General features: G+C 43.2%; 1 protein-coding gene across 1 annotated transcript in view; it reads left to right on the top strand.

Annotated features, from left to right (window-relative positions):
- NUAK1 (NUAK family kinase 1) overlaps positions 1-12,103 on the top strand; it is a 50,395-nt gene extending 38,292 nt beyond the window's left edge. Inside the window, exons 5-7 of the mRNA XM_063321092.1 lie at positions 6,382-6,501; positions 6,803-6,935; positions 8,021-12,103. Of these exons, the coding sequence (XP_063177162.1) occupies positions 6,382-6,501; positions 6,803-6,935; positions 8,021-9,174 (1,407 nt within the window). The 3' untranslated portion in view covers positions 9,175-12,103. The remainder of the gene's footprint in view (positions 1-6,381; positions 6,502-6,802; positions 6,936-8,020) is intronic.
- Positions 12,104-23,679: the final 11,576 nt, after the last annotated feature.

Raw genomic sequence — 23,679 nt, 5'->3', positions numbered from 1 at the left:
AGTGGAGTTTCCAGGTGGCTGAACCTGTTTCACTTGCAACTTTGCTCCTCCCTGGGTAGCTCGATGTGAGGGTGGCTGCGTGCTCTCATCTATGGGCAAACAAGCAGAGGGAGGGACACCAAAGAGTTTCTGCTGACGCTTGGGCATCTTTGCTTCATTAACAAAGTAATGGAGGAGCTCCCTGCATAGCCAAATATCTAAATAGCCTGGATCTTCATTTTGACTCCACTGAAAAGCCACAGGGCTGCACGCACTCCCTTCCGTGCTTCACGCTGGAGAGATCGTCTTCATTTTAAGCTGATGTGCAATGGAAATGGAAAGTAACATATGGTAGCTGCCATCTGTGTAACGCTGATGACAGAAGCTAACTTGGATCAACTAGTGGATTAAAGGCACATAAATATGTGGTTTCTAAAAATAGGCTTTTACAGAAGGCCCATCCAATGCAATACTTGGGTGTTTCGCTGTTAACATCCAGTCTTAGAGCGAACTTTCCCACTCCTGTTCAGACAGGGACACTGGCTGCAGCAGCCCGAGCTGTTCTCAGCAGGGCTGAAAACAAAAAGTAGCCTTTCTAGGACATTGTATACGAAACAGGCTTCCGCAGGCAGGATGACCTTTCTTTCCGCATTACACGCCAAACTATCTTCCCAGCTAATCAGAGAATTCTTGAGAGAAAAGAGGAATTTGGGGAATTTGCTAGCTGCGGTGGCCTGGATCTCCGCACTGTGGTCCTCATATGCAAAACCAATCACTTCCTCAAGCCTCCAGGGAGCTGCACTTTGTCGTAAGGCTCCGCTCCCTCCCCTGTCTCCTTTATGGGAGTCTAATCATCCTGTGGTGAGAGCAGGAGGATGGGGCAGGGACAGGGAACATGGAGGTGACCCAGGGCCTTCAGAACCACAGATGCATTTCAGCTGCCATAGCAAGTGGCACTGCTGTGGAAGAAATTTGGGTAGCTGCAACTCCCCACATCCCTTCCAATCATTTGGACATCTTTTTCTAGAAGGCTTCGTTTTCCTGAACCATGTTGTGTTTAAGCTGCAGCGTAGGTATTTTGTGTATTTCCAGCCTTTCCTCAGTTACTTCTCTGCAAACCGTAATGCACGCCTCTGAGCGGGCAAGGCTGCCTTGGCGTGGGTAGGTGGCTGCAAGCTCCCTCGTTGTCCTCTGGCAACTGTTTCCGCAAAGGGTCTTTATTTATTAGCAAGAGGCTATTTATTCCCAAGACCGAGCTTGGGAAGCAGTTGGTATTTCATACCTCTTGCTATCAATAGCGTTTGAATTTGGGTTACTTCAAGAGATAACTTTTTGCATTGTTTTCCTTTTTCGCTCTGCTCTCTTTTTTTACACCTCATGACTAAGCTGAGCTTTGAATGCTTGCTGTTAAGCACACTGCCACTATTTCTCGGATACTGAAGCTTTGAATATGTTACTGTGGTTTCTATGCTACTTGCACAGAATTTTACTTCCCACTTTTTCTTTGTTTCGCTAAATAGTAACCGTTGGCAAGGAAACACATATGGAGCTGTAAATTATTTATCAGGAGTAAATTTATCAGGTCCTCATTCTGAGAGTATTTACGTGTGGTTTATTCAGGCAGAAGAAGAGAAATATGCAGTTTGGGGTTTGGTATTGACTGATGGTTTCAAATACTCAGTGGAAGGCATTTTCTAGAAATGGAGTGATAGTCTTATCTGTACTTTCCCAGTATTTATATTTCATTCAGTGAATTACAAAGCACTTACAAAATTGGCTATTTGATTTTAAGAATGAGAACATGAAAGGAATCTCTTTGTTCTTGGGTGCAATGTGCAGTTAAATACATGTTTCTGAAGAAGACAGTGTTCTATACATTATGATATACACGAACACGTCATAGTAATGTGAGGAAAAAATAAGATGTTGTAAAAATAGATCCATGTATAGCAACTTAAGCAGTACTTTTAGAACAGGAAATAAAGAGGGCAAGTAATCCATTAGAAATTATTATCTGACCTAGAAGGGCCCCAAGCCATTTTACATGATACTACACTAACTTGGAAACCCTTCTTAAATTTTAGCTAATTAAATGAAAGTCATGAAGGAGTGTATGGAGACATAATCATCTTTTTAAAAAAAAATTACGGTAGTGAGTAAAAGTCTCTGGAGTTATATGTTGGAGTACAGCAACTACGAAATACCAGTGTCTGAAAGCTGACAGAAAATTACACATTTTGAAGAGTTCTGCAGGTCCACAGGCCAGAGGTGGAGGGTGATGAGGGGAAGAAAGTGATGTGATCTATGCTATATAATTATGTTTTTCAGGGACTTGGTGTATGCAGCAATATTTCTTACAAATTATTACTTAAAACCCCTAAAGGCAGCAAACACAAGTGAATAAAACAAGTTTCAAAACACTTGAGACTGAACATGCACGCAGATCCGTGGGGTACAAGGAGTTCAGCCAGTTCATCCAGTTGATCCATTAATCAAGCAGTACCTTACCTTGCTCCCCAGATATACACTCAACTATCTAGCAGAAACCCCAGTGAGAATGTATCTCCTGGGACCTAGTCTGTCTGCGGAGGTCAACAGTGGAGCACAATCCTAGAGACAAACTTCACCAAGACACTGCAGCCTCCCAGGGCAGAAAAATGTTATTTGCTTTCTTACCTTGTTCATGGTGCCGTGTTCTTTAAAGAAATAACGTGGTGATGAAATTAGGGTTTCTGCAGCATCTACAAGCCTCTCCTTCCTCACATTCACATGCCAGCTGCTAACAGCACAGTTCACCTTAAAATTTACTCCATTCTCCTTTCAGCTGCCCGCACTTGCTGCCTTCCACCATCCAGCTCTAGGTAACTCAGAGCTGCCCCTCTGCTTGCCCCGGGTTCCCGGGGGGGGTACAGCTGCTCCCCCACCACACAGTGGCAGAGCAGCCTCTTGGTGGCATTTTCATCCCATCGAGAGGACATCATCATTCTTAATCCTAACACAGCTGGAGGTGGTCAGGGTCAGACAGGCAGCAGGGCTAAGGCAGTCCCAAAGCCCCGAAAGAGCTGCCCTGGGTTGCTGAGTTAGAAAGCGCTTTGTGGGAAGAGATTCACACCGCCTTTCGGCATCTTTCTTGCCAAGAAAGGTTGGACCAGATGATCCTTGAGGTCCCTTCCAACCTGATATTCTGTGATTCTATGATTCTGTGATTCTGTGATCTGTCTTTGGTGGTCTTCAAAAAAAGCCTTCTCCTGGTGTCATCTTCTCTTCATTGGTTTTAAAAGGACTGAGGATGCTAGCTTTTGGTTCATTGTGGGTGTGAATTTACTAGAAGAAACAGCAGCGGGGCGAGGATGTGACTGCCTCCATTTGCCCATAGCTCTTGCAGTTTTGCCTGATGAGGACCACACGTCCCCGGTGCAGCGCTGCAGCTCTCCCCTAGAGCCTAAATCCCCAAAACTGCATGCAGGGAGGTGCAGAGAAACTGCTGCCCAGTGCAGCAGCCAGGGAATTAGTGCCTCTTGCTGGTCTATCCAAATACTGTGTCCCTACCCCCAGGGACACATCTGTCATGCAGCCTGGCACGATGGAGGGGGCCTGCTTGCTCACAGTAGGGCTGTGGCAGCTCCTGGGCTGGGAATTGCACCTAAAAGAGATGTCTAGCAGGGGTTGACGTAAACTGTATGATCAACCCCAAAGTGATAGAAGGAGAGAAGAATGCAAGTATAATAGTAACATAATCCTACTAACTGCACTTTCTCTTGAGCTGGTAAGGGGACACCAATCAGACTAACCACTAAAAACCCATGAGGGTTTCACATATACAGAGTAAGTGTATGTAATTGGGATTTACCGTGCTGGAAGTCTCACCCACTGCACATACATTTCATTTGCTTTAAGAGACCTAATTATTTCTCTATCTACAGTACAAAGAGACAGATTCTTAAGTGGGATAAAACTGTCAATTTCCATGAGTGTGAACTTCATGGAATTTATAGTCCACACTTAAACAATAAATTACATCTGGTTTACCCTAGCTAACAGTAAATATGAAACATACACCTCCTGAAGCGAGGGGAATAAAAGTCCACTTCCCCGCTCCTCCCAATTTAGGAAGTTTTTTTGACTTGATGCCTTAGTTCCATTTAAGTGCCAAGAACATGAAGTAATGTTGGCTTCTATTAATCTTGTTTTGGGGGGCATGACAGTTTTAATGGGAAAAGCTGATAAACATCAGTCTGTGAATATGGGAGTGGACTGTAACGTAAATACTCTTTTCCTGAATGGTCAAAATGAAAACATGAATGCCCAAGTCTGAGAGTTCTTAGTGTGAACAATGGTATGTGTATCCCTATATATATATTCATGCACATCCACATGCATTTTATACATTCCATGGTGTTAAGGGAATATATTTTCTTAAGGAATCACACTGTGCAGTGTTTGTCCTTGTCTTAGCTGCATCCTGAACTAAAATAAGACTCGATGACCAGCACGAAGTTTTAACACTGAAATGATCCCATTCTTCCCCTGATTGACAGGGCACACTTCATAAGGCTTAAAACCAACTTCCTGCAAGCCAGGCAGGGTGACTTGATAAGAAAGTGGAATTTAAGGCAATTAAGTGCAATCTGAGCCATGAGAATATGTTTGCAGACTGCAATTCTACACCAGCTGTTTTCAATGACATTCCAGCCATACAATGAAGATTTTACAAACCGCATTTATTTAAGGGTTGAATTTTCTGCTGTGGGTTCATAATATGCTGTTTGGGGGAGTGAGTGAATTCAAACTATGAATGGACATGGTGAGATGAATTGGCATTAATGAACAGGAATCAGCTGCTCTTTGAGCAGGATATTATGAGTTGAAATTGTCAGTGGAACACCTGATATTTGCTCTGTGACTTTTATGAAAATGACATTTTCAAAATTAAGTTTATATTTTTAACATAAAAGTATCTTTATCTATATATCTATGTCTGTATCTATTCATAGATAAAGTGTGTGTATATATATTTCTATTTTGGGGTAGGGAAAGACAATCAGGAACTCCTGCCTGTACTTTATCAACTTTGTTCATTTTGGTCTCAACTGTGACACTTTTAGGTGTAGCTGTAGGATTTTGGATAGCAGAGACAAAGTCTTTATGTCTCCCAAGAGTTCACTAGACGTTGCAATTAAATGGGTATTAACAGCGCTGATGATACACATTTTAGCAAGTGAATAATGCTGCTGGCAAATCCTTTTCTTTTCCATTCACTTTGTGTTTTTTTGAATTTTCTCTTGTGAAAATTCCTGAGATTTAATTTCTTTCTGGTAGGAAAGTCCTGAGTAAGGTGAAGAAAACCCAGAGAAAATGTTTGTCTCTTATAGGTATAAATTGATAATACCTTTTTTATGCCAATGCTTAATGTCTTTTATGGTGATAGTGGGCAGTAATAGAAGTACCTCTGGGGAAGAGAAACGTTTGTGTTTTAAACAAGATGAAAAATGAGATGTGTTGCCTTGTACTAGAGAAACAAAGGAAATGCAAAGGTTGTGGGAGTATTTAGTGTTGCTGTCCTCAGCCTTTGTTTTGTAAGAACAAGAACAGAGAATTGAAGTAAACAAAATATTTGGACCTGATCCTGCAATTCCTACATGGGCAAAATTCCCAACAGTCTCAAGGGAAGTTTTGTTTGTGTTGGGAAAGCCGGATTTGGGCCCATTGTTTCCAGTTAGGAACCAGACTTGTGTTTATTATCTCATGATAGACATCTCATGTGCTCAGATTCCTCAGCCGGAGTCCCTGAATCTGGAAGAGTTAGCGAGTGCCTCACTTTCCCCCTCTTTCATGCGTAGCTAAGTTCCAGATGATCTCAAACATTCCTCTCTTCCGTAACGCTTAGTTTCCTGTGACACTGCGGCCTCACTCCGCCTGTTGGATTTAAAGGTCTTGGCTTTCAGCTTGCATGTGCACAATAAGAACGGTAGTACCTTCTGCTTGCTTTCCTTTGGTATTAGTGTTTAGACAAGATGAAGAGCAATCAGTGGACAGCAGGCCCGGTGCCTCCCAGCATGAGGTTGTCTTTGCAAGCATAAGCAATTCATCCAGGATAAAATTACTGACTGATGGTTGTGCAGTCAGTCGGTGACCTGTCTGTGAATGGAACCAAAGCGTCCTTGTTCCTCATCTGGAGGATTTTACCCGGGGACCCTTCTCCTACTCTGAATGGTCTTTGAAGAAAAAAGTAAAAAAAAATAATAGAATAATGGGTTGACAGGGGAACTTGAGAGATTATCTACATCAAGATCCCTGCCATACAGCAGGGTCAAATATAGCGAAGTCCTTCCTGATAGAGGATTTTCTGTTGCATTAAGATATTGTTAATACTACAAATGCCTTGTGCAATTCTGTTTGCAGATTGCTGATTTTGGACTCTCCAACCTTTATCACAAAGACAAGTTTCTGCAGACCTTTTGCGGAAGCCCACTCTATGCTTCCCCTGAAATAGTTAATGGACGACCTTACAGAGGCCCAGAGGTAAGAAGGGTCAGTTTTTAGAGGTGGTATGGGGATGTCTTTGATGGTAATGTTCTTGAGGGTTAGTCTTAATGCTAGTGTTGCCACATGTGGTCTCGCTTGGGTCTCTCCCATGTTGAAAGTTCTCAAGCTGCCTTCATTTGCTTTTGTTTGCTTTGCCTGTGGTTAGTCAGATGTTGGATACCGGTTTGCCCATCAGTAGGCGCAGCTGGAGGCGATGCTGCTCTTGTGGTGCTAATGTCAGGGAGAACAGTGGGGATCAGCTTTCCTGGGCTTCACACGCATTGTCTCTGTATTACAGGTTGACAGCTGGGCCCTTGGTGTATTGCTTTACACTCTGGTTTATGGAACGATGCCCTTTGATGGCTTCGATCACAAAAATCTCATCAGGCAGATCAGCAGTGGAGAATATCGTGAGCCAACACAGACCTCAGGTATAAAAAAGGAGTGAGGGCTGAGTACTGAGCTGACAGGAGTTCAGAATGGAGGGTTTGCCCAGCCCCTTCCAGCATGTTTTGGTGTCATATTAGAATGATGAAGAAAAAAAATCTCTCGTTCCCCTACTGACTTCATCTGCTATCATTTCCCATCTGGGTACAGCATTTACCAAAAGCCCTTTTGAAATGAAAGTTTTATAGCACATATATTTTATTGCCTTGGGGAAGCTGTAACAGGCTCTTTTAACTAGATGTATGACAGTGGAAGGTCTGTTAGCTATTGCAAGTGGAATTGTTCAGACAAGCTGTAAACCGATACCGCATACTGGTACAGATCAGTCCTCTAACTACACTGTGGTATATCACAAGCAGAGAGAAGACGAATGGTCAGAGCGACGCAGTCTCTTACCCGAGAAGGCAGGCCAAAATCTGAGTTAATGCCAGTATGTTTGCGTTTACTTCTACTTAGAGGAGAACACGTTAACCAGTCACCTGACAGAAGAGCATCAACCAAGTCTGGGTCATTGATTATAATGGCTCTTTCCAGCCTTAAACATCTATGTATATATAATATTTAAATGAATATTTATCTTGGATCATTTGTTTGCCATCCCTTTCAGTTTTCTGCCTTCTTGCTCTCTTTATGAAAATATACCTTTAAAATATACGTAAGACTATGCTGTTTATGGAAAAAGTAAATACAAAATCAATAATGTGTAGATCATTTAAAATATCCTAATTCCCCTTTGTTTTCCTCTAAGTTTTGTGATTATTAGAGTTGATAGGTTGGTGACTTCCTTCACTAATATGGAACTATTCACTCACTAATATGGTACAAATATTAATTTCTTTGGTAACCCAGAGTACATTTCCCAGAGTGAATAATTTTCTTTTGATCAGAAGTAGTTCTCAAATGCATTTTCAGATATGGACTGATGCCCAAAGCATTGACCCCTTTCAGTTATTCTGTAGTAAGAAGCAATATTTTTGCTCATTTGACTAGCTTCACATTTCAATTTTAAACTGAGAAAACCAAGAGTGCCCATATTCTAAATATCGTATGTTCCATTCTTTGTCCATAGATGCTCGTGGTCTTATCCGATGGATGCTGATGGTAAACCCTGAACGCCGAGCAACCATTGAAGACATCGCCAACCACTGGTGGGTTAACTGGGGCTACAAGAGTAGTGTTTGTGACTGTGATGCTATGAGGGACTCTGAGTCCCCATTGCTGGCAAGGTTCATTGATTGGCATCACCGATCTACTGGCCTCCAACCAGAGACTGATACCAAAATGAAGTGCCTTTCTAAGCCCAAAGGTCCTGAGGTCACACTAGAGAGACAGAGGTCTCTGAAAAAATCAAAAAAGGAAAATGACATTGCACAGTCCATCCAGGAAGGAGGAGCTGAAAATGCATCCAAACCCACCTCCAAGAGACCCAAAGGCATCCTGAAGAAAAGGAGCAACAGTGAACATCGATCTCACAGTGCAGGTTTCATCGAAGGAGTGGTCAGCCCAGTGTTACCCTCTGCTTTTAAGCTGGAGCAAGAGTTGTGTAGGACTGGCGTAGCCATTAAAAGTGTTGTGGAGGGAGAGGTAGTGGGCAAATATGGCACTAAGCAGTCTTCACTAATGCCAAAAAAAGGAATCTTAAAGAAGACTCAGCAGAGGGAGTCTGGCTATTACTCCTCTCCAGAACGAAGTGAATCTTCTGAACTCTTGGACAATAATGATGAGACAGTAAACAGTGACACTTCTCCAGGGGTCACAGAGCCATCCAGAAATGGGTCTTACAGCCATTCCTGCAGGCGTAAGGGCATCTTGAAACATAACAGCAAGTATTCTACCAGCAGCACTGAATCTGCTTTGATTAGCCCTGACACACCAACGCTGGAGGCCATGGAAGAAGTTGTCTTGCCTGGGGATGCATTACCTCGAAGTTACAGTCGTCCTTCCAGCGTGATTAGTGATGACAGTATTTTGTCCAGTGACTCCTTTGATTTGCTGGATTTGCAAGAGAACAGGCCAAACAGACAGCGGATACGGAGCTGTGTCTCTGCTGAAAATTTCCTCCAGATCCAAGACTTCGAAGGACTTCAGAACCGCCCACGGCCACAGTATCTAAAACGTTATCGCAACCGTCTGGGGGACAGCAGTTTTTCCCTTCTCACGGACATGGATGATGTGACTCAGGTCTACAAGAAAGCCCTGGAGATCTGCAACAAGCTCAACTAGCAGAGGGAAGATGGAAAGGGAGGGAAGGGAGTATTTCTGTGTACCTTTATGATGGAGTAAGCCAAGTCACTGATTTGCTGACAATGGCAAGTTTTCCTTCAAAGGACCTGACTATACCTACTAAGCTGAACTCCTAGTAAAGTAGCCCCAAAGCCATCTCACACTTCTCATAATTTTGTGTCCTCAGAATATTACCTACCTTACCAGAGCAAAACCTTTGGTCTTTGTATATGTGATGTAAGCACATCAGGATCTAGCAGACCAAAGCATCAAGATTTAATGGCTCAGAGTCAAAGCTAGACAGAATTAAAACTGGAAGTGAGGGACACATGTTTTGAGAGGTTTGTAATTCATATTAGATTAGCTTTATCGAGAGATGAGTTGAATTCTTCAAGTCAATTTTCGATGTCTTTTAGAAAGAGAACCTTTATTTTCCCCTGAAGTTATTCATCTGGGTACAGGCATTGCACATTGGGAACCTTTAGCTTGCATTATGCAGGAGGCCAGGCTAGGTGGTCACCATGGTCCCTTCCACTGGGGTCACCTGAGGGGTTCTGAACGCATTCTGGGACAGACGATTTGAGAGACTCACCCCAGAATAACCTCACGTGGTGTATGTGGACAAGTGGTGGAGCAGGCATTCAGATCTGGCCTCTCCCACAGCCGTTGCTCTTCAGGGAGCAGGAGGCCCTAAAATTGTTTCCGACTACCGCTCATACCAGCAAAAACAGTCACAGAAATTATAAAGGGAACTGAAAGGAATGGATGTTATCAGCAGCTAAATGACCTTGTAAGGCATTTCAACCCATGTGTTCAATTTGTCACTCTTTCGAAATTGCCAGCCAGATGAATGCCCAGACAAAGATGGATCTAACAAAGGGTCTCAAGGGTTAACTGACTCTCCAATCTAGAGTTCAGTCGCTGTCAGCAAATGGTGCCACCTTGCCGTTAGCTTGTAGTATTTGAGGGTGACAGGTAGTTTGCGACCAGAACGTTAGATAAGGAAAAGGTTGTAGCATGTAGGAAATGGATAGAGGTCAGAAAGTTAGTGGGAAGATGCCTTTCTCCAAATGAAAATGTTTCTAGGTAGGTAGTAATGGAACAGAAAGAACTGAGCAATGAAATGATAATGGTAGATTTGATAACAGAGTTTGCGTAAAATTGCAGGCCTCTCTCTTTATAGTGTGGCTGGTACTGCGTGTGCAATGGTACCAGTTTGAAAAAAAAACCGAGAAGGATTTGTGTTTGTGTTCTCAGACATATCTAACTATTCAGACTGAAGGCTTCAACTCCCATAAAGGTACCACATGGGTCTACTGGATTACCTGAATGTAAGCCTACGTCAGAAAGGCACTGTGTGTTTGACGGGCCTGGGCAAACTGGAATCTTCAGGCTCATTTCAGTCTCATTTCCGTGAGCACATAGCCCCTGGCTTTCTTGGAGGTGCACTGGTGCAAATAAGTGGCAGGTTTCAGCCTATGATGTCAGATGATCCACAGCTGCAAAATTTAATGTCTACACGCATAGCCAGAGCAGAGGAGCACGGGGCAAGCTCTGTTCTCACTCCTGCCCTGTAACTGGAAATGAAAGCAGAATTTGGCCCACTGTGTCCCAAATCCTAGAGATCAGACAGAAATGGAATAGAGTTCCTCTGGCGATTCCCTGGAAACTGGGGATAACCCCCTAAATCATTGGCATCTGGGGCAGGGAGCTATTTCACTTGCAGATTCCTTGTTCAGTGTATCATGGTACTCAAGTCTGCCGGTTCCTCCTAAAAATCAACTGGGCTACCTAGCAGAAAGATGAATGAGCTTGAATTTCCTAGATCAGTTAATCTGCCTCTACGGAAAACCTTTACTTATTGTGAAACACTGGACCAAATTTGGCCCTGGAGTACGCGGCATCAATACCATGAAATCTATGAGAGATGTGCTCTCAGGCAGTCAAGTGAAATGTGGCTCATTGTCCATTTGCTCAGGAAGGGCACCTGCAGGTCATTTCCCTACAGATGTGTACCTCTCTGTATGATGTTCAGACATCCCATCTTCTCACAGGCCCTGCATGCGCTCTTTTAGCCCATCCCAAATGAACGCCCCGTTTTGCAGTGTATTGAGTTGACAAGTTTGCTGTGGTGCATTTTAAAACAACTCGTCATAGTCTCCACGGCCTTTCTGAAACAAGGGTGTGCTTTGCAGCCGCCGCTTTTAACTTGTGCCCCGGAGCATGAGAGCCAGATCCTCAGCTGGTGTAAATCAGCGCTGTCCCCTTGACATGACGGAGCATCATTTTGGTGGGGTTACGCTGCTTGACACCTTCCCTGCTGATCTGGCGCTAAACCTTGAATGGATTTATAGAGGTTTCAGGACGAAGGGAAGGGAACTCAGCCGGCCGTGGCAGGGAAGTGAGGAGCACCCCAAAAGCTCGTATCTCCCGAGGCTTTTGCCCAGGCCTGCTTCCTTGTGTACAAATGTGAATGAGTGAGTGACTGCTTGCTGCCAAACTGGAAATGTTACGTAGGGATTTACTGGCATGTTACTGGCATGTTACATGTTTACTGGCATGTTACCATTCCTAGAAGAGAAGAAAAAAAAAAAACTTGACTGCACATTGTTATTATTAGTGTTGTGATTTTTATTTAATTTTTTTGTAATACAAAGTTGACTTTTTTATTTGAATTTGTCTTTTTTTTTTTTATTTATTGGTCTGAAAGCCATTTCAAAGGTATAATAATATATTTGGTGTAATTTAATTGGTGCAACATTATTTTACAGCTCCGGCCAAAATTGTTTGGTGTTATTTTTTGGGGTTTTTTTGTTTTTTTCTCCCAATCCTTGGTTGGTTTGAGCTCTACGAGGCACACAGGGGAAAACGCTGGATAATCACCCAAAGTGTTTGTATTTTTAATCTGATACTGTTTTTTATTAAATAAAATGAAATTAATGTAACTGTGAAAAGTCTCTCTTTCTCTCTCCCTTTTCTTTTTCAGCGTACATCAGCATAAGCCGAGGCCAAATGGTAATGAACTTGTCATGCAGAAATACAGCAGCATCTCAGCACATTGTACCAAGTTGTTTATGCAAAGCTTCTTGGCTTGTTTGTGCACTTGAATATAATGTGGGTGGCCACGGAGACTCCCGTGCTATGAAGCATTTGGCACTGCAGAGCAACCAGAGCTTTCCGCTGTAGAAATGTTTGGTGGAGAAGAATAGCTGACTGGGGTTTCTCTGCTGGAGATGAATGAGCTTTGTGGGCCAGGTGTGCTGGGGGTGAGACAAAGCAGGCTGGCCGACCAGGCACGGCACGACTCATTTGTAGCCCAGAGGCAGATGGTCACGGTCTTTTCCCACTCTCTGACAAGGAGGAGGACAGTTTTATTAACAATTTTAATGCTCCTGTTGGTATAATTTAGGGGTTGTTTGGGCAAAAAAGACTGGTGGCCATCCACTGCTGTCAAATATGGGATGGTTTCAGGCAGATGGCTTTGAGCAGTCAACGTAGTCAGCTGGTGAGAGGGAAAAAGGGAGTCAGTTTTCATTTTTTGGAGTCCCTTTGATAACCAGAAGGTTTTAGAGTGTTTTTCTTGGAAAACAGGTGGGTATCACAGGGGAAACTGGGTGTTAGGTATGCTGTGTGTGCTGGGGACTTGTTAAAATAAAGGAAATGGTTGGCAATGTCCTAACGTTGGCTCCGAGCAAGACACCATTAAACTTCACCCTTGATGCAGCCAGCCAAGATACCTGTGGTGTACGTTCTGCTTTTTAAATTACAGGCGGTTTGGATTAGGATCCAAGGTTTGGATATCATGCAAAAAAGGCTTTCATTTTTCTAATTCATTTTCTCTCTCTTGAGCTTTTTAAAGCAAGAAGCCGTGGCTGTAGGTGCTACATTTATTCATCATCACCACTTAACAACCAGTGGGAATAAAGGGAAAAAGCCAACGGTGCAGAAAGGCAAACAGCCGTTAATACATTACAAAGGGAGTGATTAGCTGCTGTATGCTAATTGAGCCAGAGATTGTAAGGTACACATCCAAAGTCAGCACGAGTGTGCTTGTATCTGAGGTGAATAAGGTCTAACTGCGTGGGTGCTGGGTGGTGGAAAATGTAATGCAAGTCTCTTCTGCAACAGCAATTACGAAACGTCTTGTTGGTCTTTTTTCCTAACACACTAGGAAAAAAGTGAAGGTGAAGGCAAACCATTTGTTTTGTCTCAAAAATAACGACTTTTAGAAAGAAAGTTCTGGATGGCTGGGTATGGTGCATTTCTGTGGCAAACACTGAGAAGTAGTTACGTACGTGTTCGTACAGCTCTGAGAGCGCACACTTTGGGGTGGGGTGGGGTGGGAAGGTGGGCGTCTAATTTTCCTATTTATTAAAGGAGATAAGTGTACAGCGATACGCCTTAGTTGAAGTTACATAGTGAGTCTGTAGCCAGACCTGATCTTCTTTTACGCTTGCTCCCTGGGGATTCTAGTGTTTCTCAGGAATCGTTGAATTTTTACGGATCGGGCAAGGCAGGAGCAAGGAAACAAGACAGGAGCCTTAGGAGTTACCCAGTCAAGTGACAAAAGCAGTAGCGTTTTTTTTTTTATACAGCCACAAATAATCTTGTCCGCTATAACCCTTTCTTTACCTCTAGAAGTTGACAATCTCAATTTCGGATCCTGCAAGGCCTGTGCACGCGCGTAACGCGGTAAAGTCAGGGATGCCTCTCACTTCTGCGGGAGGCTCGCTGGAGTGCAGGCGCCAGCTCACGTGAGCGGCACTGCCTGACGCTGCCACGGGGCAGCAGAGCACTTGGAGGCCAGCACAAAAACTTGCAGGAGAGCTTGACGCTGCTCCCTAAAGCTCACCAGCCCCAAGTCACTGGTGCGGAGGGAGAGGACTTGCGTTGACACAGGGGGAGGCAGCTCTCCTCCAGTGCTGTCACAGCCTTTGAGGCGGTGCCCGCAGCCGCCCCGTAGTGCTGGCAAGAAGCAAAATTCAGAGCAAAGTGATAACAGCATGGTTTCTAGCCATAGACCTTTGCGTTCCGTTAGTAGTTGTGCCTCCTCTCACAGCTCTGCCTGGTCTCCGTTTAGAGACTTCAGGGACTGCGAAAGTAAGGTGCTAAATTGAGGTGAAGAGGTAGCATTTTCAGTTATTGCCGACAAATTATGTTTACAGAGAAACTTGCTAGCGACTCCATAAGCATGTGTAATAATAAACTTTGCAACACCAGAGCCTCAGTTATAGCTACGGGGTAAGTCATAACCAGTCCAATACTCATGTAAATTTGGTGTATATGAGGAGCTTATCAGTTTAGTTAAGCATTTATCTCAGAGTTTCACATCTTATTTTAATGAGATGCTTCTGGAGATGAAGCTGCAGGAATGCTTTTGCAGAGTCAATAGAAACTCCCATGTTTGCTAGCGTCAGCCCAGGCGCTCTGGTACCTGTCCCAGGGTTGCTGGTTTCAGGGTTTCGACTGAAAGTTTTACCACAGAAGAGAACAAGTCGTGTTTCCCCTGGATTATGGTATTCAGTATTCAGCTAGGGCTCTTTTTTTTTTATTATTGTCTGGTGGAGCTGTCTTTTCCTCCTTGCCAAACCAAGACATCTTTCTCGTAAAAGACTGAGTAATTTGGCTGGAGAAGCAACGTTTTTGGATAGATGATCTGAGCATTTTGTTTCTGGCTATCTATCTCTCTCTAGCCCTTACGCCCTGCCCCATATTACCTGGAATTTCATCAGTGCAGAAAAACCTTTGATTTGTGTATCATCTGGCCATACAGAACCCTGCACTTTTAAGGACTGTGCATGTATTTGCACTGATGCTTAATTGCTCCTTGGAAAAGCATTTTATAAGACAATTTTGTGCATCACCAGAAGGCTCCTCATCCCAGCTCATGTGCTGGGCTTAGAGCTCACACTGAGAAGAAGCGCACCAGACCCAGACCATGAAGGGATTAGATAGCTGACTGCCATGGAAATAAGAAAATCAGCTGTGGGTGTTGGCCACAGGTGCACTTGCAGGTCAGGACATCACTTTATTTCTTCATTCAGCAAAGCAGCTCTACTGCCATAGCAAACATACTTTTTTGACACTGAGCTTTCTCACACTGCGCACCCAGTGCTGATGCCTTTGCTATCGGAGACCATCTGGAAATGCTGGTATCAACCAACCTTGACGTTTTCTTTTTGCCCTTCCTCCTTTCACTTTATCCTGTTTATTTAACAGAAATTACGTCCCTCACTCTCTCACGTAGTCCAAATCTCATTTGATGTCTAGTTGCCTAGTTTTGCTCTACAGACTGCGTAATACCCTGTCAGGACGGCGAGTTGAACTTTGCTCACGAGGAGCTTTTGCAGCGCTAACCCTGGCCGTGGCATCACCTCTGCTTTGGAGGCTGTTTGAATCGCCGGCTGAAGGCACGGTCTTGCTCTGCAACGGCAGCTCCAGCAGTGTCTCCAGCCTTGCAGCAGGTAACTTTTCCTCCTGGATAGGGAAACCATGGATGGGACTTGAGCTAATAGCAGGGCACTTTCTGAAAGAGACACCATGCTGACGAACAATTAAAAAGCTGGGCTGCAAGGAGAGATGGGTTAGACCAACTGAATATAAATCCCTGGAAGTTGGTGGTGAGATTATACCCTACCCAGCAGGAATCCACTTAGAAAACTGTGCTCCTTTCAAAGGCTGGGGAGATACTGTTGCACTTAGAAATACAAGCAAGGAACAGCTGTAGAGGAACGGGCTGAAAAGCCAGGGAGGAGAGGCAGTGTGTCTTGTGGCTCCGCAGTGCTAGAGTTTATTAACAGACCCCTCCAAACTTCAGCCTCGGAGATAATAGGACAAGGCATACTTTAAATAGAACCAAAGGGAAAAACAATTCAAAACAGATGTTAGGAAATATGTAAATATATGTTTATATTTACATATAAAGCCCTAGCTGCCTGCCAGGCGAGTTTGCTAGGACCAGAGTGTGTGTCATCATCCCGGCCTCACTGGGAATTGTCAAAAATATTTCTTTAAATGTTCCTTCAAACTCTGTTGTTCTCTTTAGCTGCACGTCCCCGAGCTTGACAGTTTAATCAGAAGATTTCTTGAGACAAGGGATCTGCTGCCTGAGAAGAGAGGTTTGCTAAATTCCCATACAACTCAGTGCCATGAGGAATGTTTAGTCAGCTCCGGCCCTTAGAAACCCCAAGGTAGTTAATCCCCTTGCGCTCCCATGAAAAATTTGTGTCAGAGTGGAAAGAAGCAATGGGTAATGGTCAAGTACTAGATCCACAGATAGTGCAAACTGATGTTGACCCAACCTGGACAAGCATCCAGCCTTAAAAATAAATTCATATCATTGTGAAATTCTGATTGGATTCAGTGGGGACGGCTTCAGGTCCCACACACTCATCATTTGAATACCCCGTGTGAAGAGTTCCAGATTTTCAGAAGTGGTTTTAGAAATATCTGTTTCTGAAAAGCCACTTTGAGCTGCCTACACCTGAATTCTTGAAACCAATGGCCACCTTCTGCTCCCCATGACCTCAGCCTGAGCCATGGTCACTTAGTGCTTACAAGGATAAGGCTTACTGGACCTCGGGCTGGACATTTCAATATGGAGATACTCCAAGTGAGTAACTTGGAAATCTTTAGCCTTGCCTTAGCTGGCAGGGATTTTTCCAATCATTGACACACCGGGGCATTGTGTAAGTCAGTCCCTGCTTCCAGGACTTTGGGGAAATTGCACAATTCTTCAGCCGAAATGGGATTTATCGTTAGTGGCGTTTTTTTAGGAAATCAAAATGGTTTTAATTTCTCAGGATTACTTGGAGTACTGCTTAGAGGACAGGGAGCCTCAGCCCTTTGCAAACAAGGCACTTGCAAAGCTTCCAACAGCCCAGAGCTCGTGTTAGAGTTCAATAAATCTGCCTTTTTCTATGGGAAGCGAAGTGGTGCTGTTGGTTAAGTTTCTAATGGGGTCTTAACCCAGTGTATCCCACCAGATCGGTGGCAACAGCATGCAGATCAATCCAGGTCTGGATGGGCATGGAAATTGCCCTCCTTTGACATTAATAGAGAATGCATAAACAGCCCAGATAGGTAGCACATGAACAAAGTCACCTGGTCTATGAAGAAATAACTGCAGTGGCCATCATAGTTCCTTTGTTTACCAGAGCCAAAATGCTATTTTCTGAAAAGTTCCAAGTTAAGGCCCTGATCGGGCAAATGACTTAGGTAGGTAACTCTGGAAGAAATTAAACTATTAACAATTACAGAAAATGAGGCAGAGTAGGGGCTACGTTTCATCTCGGTGAAAGAGCAGAGGGACAGCCTTTTCTTGCACCAGAGGTAAGTGAATAGATCAGTTTCCTCCTGGTGTTCCATTCTAAAATTGGAGCAGATTTACTGGAGCCTCCCTTGTTACTTTTCCCATGGCAAGTACAAAGGGTTAGGTTTACTCACAAGAGTTGCAGGTTTGCACCTTGTCACCGTTTGCAGCAGAACTGCAATATTGCGTGGAGGACAGGATCCTGCTTGATACCAGGCAGAGGGAGAGCTCTCAGAGCCCCTCCAGGGAGCCCTGGTACAAAGACAACTGTAGCGTGAGAGAGGGATCAGAGCCTGTCATGTGCTTGAATGGGGCTGTCAGGGACAGCTTTTGTTAAAGTTCTGCCATGCAAAGAAGGGAAGATTTGCATATTTTCCCCTCTGACATAAGCACGCCCCCCACCACCTGCAAAATCACCCTTGCCACAGAGGCCACCTCTAAAAATAGTTCAAAAAACACACATTGTTGGGAGAGAACCTGATTGCTTTAAACAGCAGAAAAGCCACTTTTGTCAACACACTTGCTTAGCCTTAATTAAAACTGTACATCATAAAGTTATCTGGCTTTTCTTTTGGCAAAGCTGGTACTGCTGAGAAAGGAATTCCTGCACGCGGTTTAGAGGTCTTCCCCCCTTAAACCATTCCTTCTGAAGAAGCCCTGGTCAAAAGCTGAAGCAAGATCCTCCAGTGAAATGATGCTCCATTCAAATAAAATCCAAAATCAAATAAAAAAAACCAAAATCAAATAAAAATTACATGACTTATGACCAGTCATAGCTTGGCCAACCAGCCTGCATTGAACATTGCGTATCTAGTGGCAAATTCCCAGAAATACCATGAGGCCTTATCAACTAACTAACTACTCACTGGTAGGAAATATGTTGGAAGCAGTAGAAGGCTCTAGATTAATTTAGTCCTCTGCCCTGGTATATAAACTCCTCGCTTCTGGTAAACACGCCAAACAAACATTTAGTTGGCTGCTTTCTGAAAGGCCAGTGAAAGCCTCAGAGATGCTACAATTAGGCTATCCACTGCAAAGTTCAAAAGAGAGATTTGATCTTTCACCACAAAAATAGCCACGCTCTCTTTCACAGGCATGTGAATAGAAAGCCTTTGTTCAGATCAAGCCAAGAAGAAATAAACTATTGTTGGAAGGTCATTTCAGCTTGCTTCGAGGAGTGGGGAAGAATTACAAAAAATAACCAAATGTGGTCTTCTTACCAGTGATTACAGATATTGTCTTTCAGCAGAACAGGCAAGTTTTTGTTAGAGATATCTGTTCTTGTGTTGGACTAATTCATTGTAGGTTCAGGCTAGGGTTTTATAAAATGTCTAGTGGTACCGCGGTTCCCGAGTGTCCCACTTGAGACACCCTAGCAAGGTTTGCTTTTTAGAGAATGAGTGGTTCCCATGAGGAAACAACAAATGTAGGCACTCGATCTCCCTTCCAGATCTTGGTGGTTGCTTCTTTGACAGGTACTTGTCAGCATTCAGGAAATTACGAGTCCAACTTGCTATCAGAACAGGAAAGACTTCCAGTAATCTGTTCTGCATTGATATTTGGAGGCTTTGCCTGGATTTCATACTCCACGTTAATGTAAGTCTACCACCAAGTTGGCAGAAATCGCATTAAGTCCACCTTCCAGTGAACCACCACCAGTTTTATAAAGAAGAGTTTTGCTACAACTAATAAATTTATTTTAAAGGGAGAGTGAGGAGGGGGCACATGTGACATATCAACTATAACTCTGCCAGGATTTCCTGTAGTTTAGTCTTTTTATGAAATCTTCCCCCTTATCTCTCTCATACGAGGCCTGATTCAGTAAATTACTCCCATAAATAACTTTCACATGTTTAAAGGTAGGCATGCTTGTTCCTTGCTGATTCAGGGGTATGGCTTTCTATCTGACTGTGAAATGCTATCCAGGAAAATCCCCAAAGGTCAGTTCTCAGTATTATTTTTTGACATGAACTCAAAAAGGCTGGCAAAAACTCTTCAGTAGTGGTTTTCTAGAAAAAAACTAAGGAATATTATATATCTGTCTTTCAGCAAATCTGAAGCTTTGGTACAAACCACAGCTTGCCTGGCTATGTCCTGTTTTCTTCTGAGTATTTATTTCTGCGGATAAATGGCTTGCAGTAGTCCATCATACAAATGGTCATTAACAAATCAAAGCTGAGATTTTCAAAAACATTCAGCACAAGCCTAGCTCTGTTCTTGTTCAAGTTACTGGCAAAACCCCCAATGATTTTTTTTTTCTTTTTCTGCAGATAGCCCCTCAAAAGCCCGTCCTATGCCTTTGCCCCAGAAGAAAATGATCCCATTTCTGGTAGGATCATTATAGGAACTATTGCATTAGGAATGAACACTTTGGCAAGATTATAATGGCAGCCCTGATCTTCTTTTATATAATTATGAATTCAGAAGGAATTTAATCAGCAAGCTCATTGATGGAGAGAAAAGCTGAAGAGGTTGTTCCAGTACATCCAGGGTCCCTGTCATTTTTTAACTTTGTAGCCTGTAAAATCTTCCCTGTTGTGGGGGACAGGTCATCCTCACCTATGTCTAAAATGACTGGTTTTATATGCAGATTTTTCTTTCCCAAATGGCATAGGTAATCTCCTTAGACTATGGTTTAAACTTCTTAAAAAACCTAACAAAAATAATAAAGCTGACCTTTGACCTGCTTGATTTCTTTTTAAGTGCCAAAGTAAAGTAAACAGTCTTTGAAGGAAAGAAAAGGGGCAAAGCCAGAGCTTAAAGCAAATGGATGTTGCAAAGGAATCTCTCCTCACCTCTTTCCACCCTGATTTTCCTTGTCACACCATGGGCCGTACAACATGTCACAGCACAGGCGCACACCAGGCACAACAGCAACAGCCTCCAGCACCAGCCCAGACCTTCTTGCTCCGAAAGTGCCATCACACCCAGGAAACCTCCCGAATACCTGCTGCATCCTCCCCCCTGAATATCCTCTACTCCACGCACACCTTGAGCTGAACGACTTTGGGGATCCCCTTGGGGTTTTTTGTACTGCACTTCCACCATTGAGGTTTTTTTTCTTTGCCTTTGGCCTGCTGCTGCTCATTGCTAATCAAGGGCCAGGGCACGAGCACCATGTGTTTTCCTCCATTTTTTCCAATCTACTTTGATTTGTGGGTTTGCACAGGCAACAGCAGAGTCTGAATCTTAGCCGGCCTCATATCCCATAGTTCATTCTCACAGGCTCCCCTTAGACAGGGCTAATTTACACCTTCTGCTGGGGCAGGCAATTTATTTTAAAAGTCGATAGCCAAGTACAGGAAGGAAGGAGGGACTAGGGGGATGAAGCAGTTGGTTTCTGCGCCGGGAATCGCCTTTAGGCTGGATGAAGGCCATCTTGTTTGCTGAGCTTCAGAGCAAGAACGGAGTGTCACTCCGGGATACCTCAGACCTGCAATAACCTGCTGAGATAACGGCCTCTGCTCCGCTGGCTAAAGCAGGTGGGGAGGGCAGCTCGCCTGCATCCACATGTATTTCTTTCAGTCGAGCGTCTGCCCCGGGCTGCTCATCCAGCTTTCTCCCAATTTGTAAAAATGAGTAATGTTATAATATTATTTTTATTAAAAAAAGATGAACCGAGAAATAAAACTGTAGGCTTGCATCTTTTTTGATCATTGCTGTCTGCGTGGAGCACGTTGCAGGTTGCAAACTCCTTGTGGGGGTACAATGACACATACGCAGCTATGCAGTTTTTATGCACATTTATACCACAGTCTTTAGCTGAGCAGAACGCCAACTGATGTCATGATTACTCATGCCACATGTCTCAAGGTGGCGTTCAGGCTTTTGTTCCACTTTCCTGATGACAGTGAGGAGCAGCATTGGGCAGATCTTGCAGAAGAAGAAGCATCGTCAGGAAAAGAAATGGAAGTCAGGTAGGATTTTTCTTCTGTTGGTGAGTGAAATCTGCTGTTCAGGGTATTTTCAGCTATTGTAACGACAAAAGTAGCTCCCTCTCTTTTAGTTTTCGTCTGCTTGGACTTCAATCTTTCGCTCGACTTTTTTCCAGACTCGTGTTCCTTATGAACTTATTGTGAGCTAAACCAAAGAAACTGGAGACCTGCATAGCACAATTGCTGTCTAAGTGATTCTGGGTACAGACACTTTCTCATAGGAAGAGCTGTGAAAGCAATATAAGCTGCTGGAAAAAACGAGGCTTTTTTCAGCTTCCCTTAAAATTGTAATTAAAGCATTTTGTCTAAATTCCAAAATTTCAAAAACTTCAAGCAGTCACACTCATTCTGCAGCCGTATTTAGAGGAGACTTGGGAATTTGTAAATAAGACGCCTGAAGAACAAAGACTTCTGCCCTCAGGAAGGATATTAAAATTGAAGGAGGCCTATAGTTGAGAATGCTTCTACCCCTGCTTCAGGGGATTTTCTTGCAGCAGGGATTTTCCTGCTTCATTTTCTACTTTCCCTGCAGGCATTTTGACTCGTCGGATTCCTCTTTAGACTTTTTGCCATAGCTGTGGTATTTGAGGGAGACAAAGTGAAAAGCTACGAATCTGTACGCATGCAATGAAGGAAGGAGCTGTTCGTATCTGCTTAAGGGCAAACAAAGGATTAGTTTCTAATCTGTCCTTTTTGCTAAACAGAAGTTATAGAGATTTAGCAGACATGACTTGCATCTGTTTAAATTACAGCTTATCATTTAGAAAATAACCAACCTTGGTACAAGCATTCCAGTGGATGAAGAATCAATTGCATTCCTTCGGGAAGTGTTTCAGTCATTTATTACTAATACATGAAACTGAGATTTTCAGAGTCACCTTGAGAACTGAGCAGCCCAAATCCTGAAGGCAGATCATCTTTAAAATCTCCATACGGACAGATTGCTTTAGCATTTCAATAGTGTCCCTCTGGAACATGTCTGAAATGGAAAGTGTTATTGGGTCCTTGAAGTCTTTTGATCTCAATGAGAAATTTTAAAATGGCTGGAGAATATGAACACTCAGTGAATGTCCACCGTGTGCACTTAATCCCCTGCCCCTTTCTCCACAAAGACCTGGCTATATACTAAATAATGATGGAATGAGTAAATAGATATTGCTTGCGGCCAAAATCAATAGGTGTGCAAAACATTTCTCTGGTTCAGCTTCCACCTGCTCCTGTGGGATGCATATGCTGGGAAATGCTTCCCTCTCATTTACATAGATCTGAAAAATGGGGTTTTGATATCATGTAGCCAATGCTCAGAGAGTGAGTGCTGGGACATTGAAGCACTAGCTTCATTTGTGCCAAACAAAAAAAAAAACAGTCCTGGATAACATTTTCGGAATTGTTTTTGAAAAAAATATCCTTTTTCCCCATCAGTTAACAAATTTTCATGACAGGTAAATTAATCTTCCAGTAGCGTTCTACTGTTGCACAGTCTACCCATAAAATGTGCACAAAATTCCTAATTGATCTCTTACAGCAATTAGTTTTGAAAATACTGCACAAGGTTTGAATTCTGTAAATATTGATATAAATATTCAAAGGAAACCCTAAATGATTTGACAGTGAAGCTAAGTTTATACTACAAAGAGCAAAAAATTAACCTAGAATAGAAACCATCCCCAATCTACTGTCTGATTTTCTGATGCCTCTTCCTACTGGTATCAGTGATGGCGTGTGAAAAACAACCACAAAATATGTAGCTTCATCATACCAAAAAGACACGTAAGCAGGAGAAGGGGACTGGATTTCAAGAAAGCAAGATGGATTTATGGAGGAAGATTAAAAAAGCTAATTATGTTTAACTTGGCTGACAGACAGCTAAAAAAGGGATATGATAACTGCCTACAAATATTTGAAAGATGCAAAATACACCAAGGAAAGAGGAAAATAGTTTGAGATGAAGTCTGGTAAAGCAAAAATTAGGCTGGGTAGAATGCTAACAATGAGACCTGTCAGACTGCAGAAAAGTTTCCCGAAGGAATTAGTCGACACCTCATTAAAAATACCTTGGGCAACATGCACGGAGGGGGGATGGTGGGGAATAATCCTTCAGTGAGAAAGTCAAGGACCAGGAAGCTTCAGAGGCCACATTCTGCTCTAGTATCAGTGCTGGTTGTCAATAGGATATGATTTCAAAGGTTTTCCCAACAATGTTTTTGACGCAGGAGATGTTTATTTCCACCCTGAATGTGGAGTAGGTGGAGGGAAGCT

The sequence above is a fragment of the Chroicocephalus ridibundus genome, chromosome 1 (assembly GCF_963924245.1).
Source record: "Chroicocephalus ridibundus chromosome 1, bChrRid1.1, whole genome shotgun sequence".
Lineage (NCBI taxonomy): Eukaryota > Metazoa > Chordata > Aves > Charadriiformes > Laridae > Chroicocephalus > Chroicocephalus ridibundus.
This window is presented reverse-complemented; position numbering and strand designations above follow the sequence as displayed.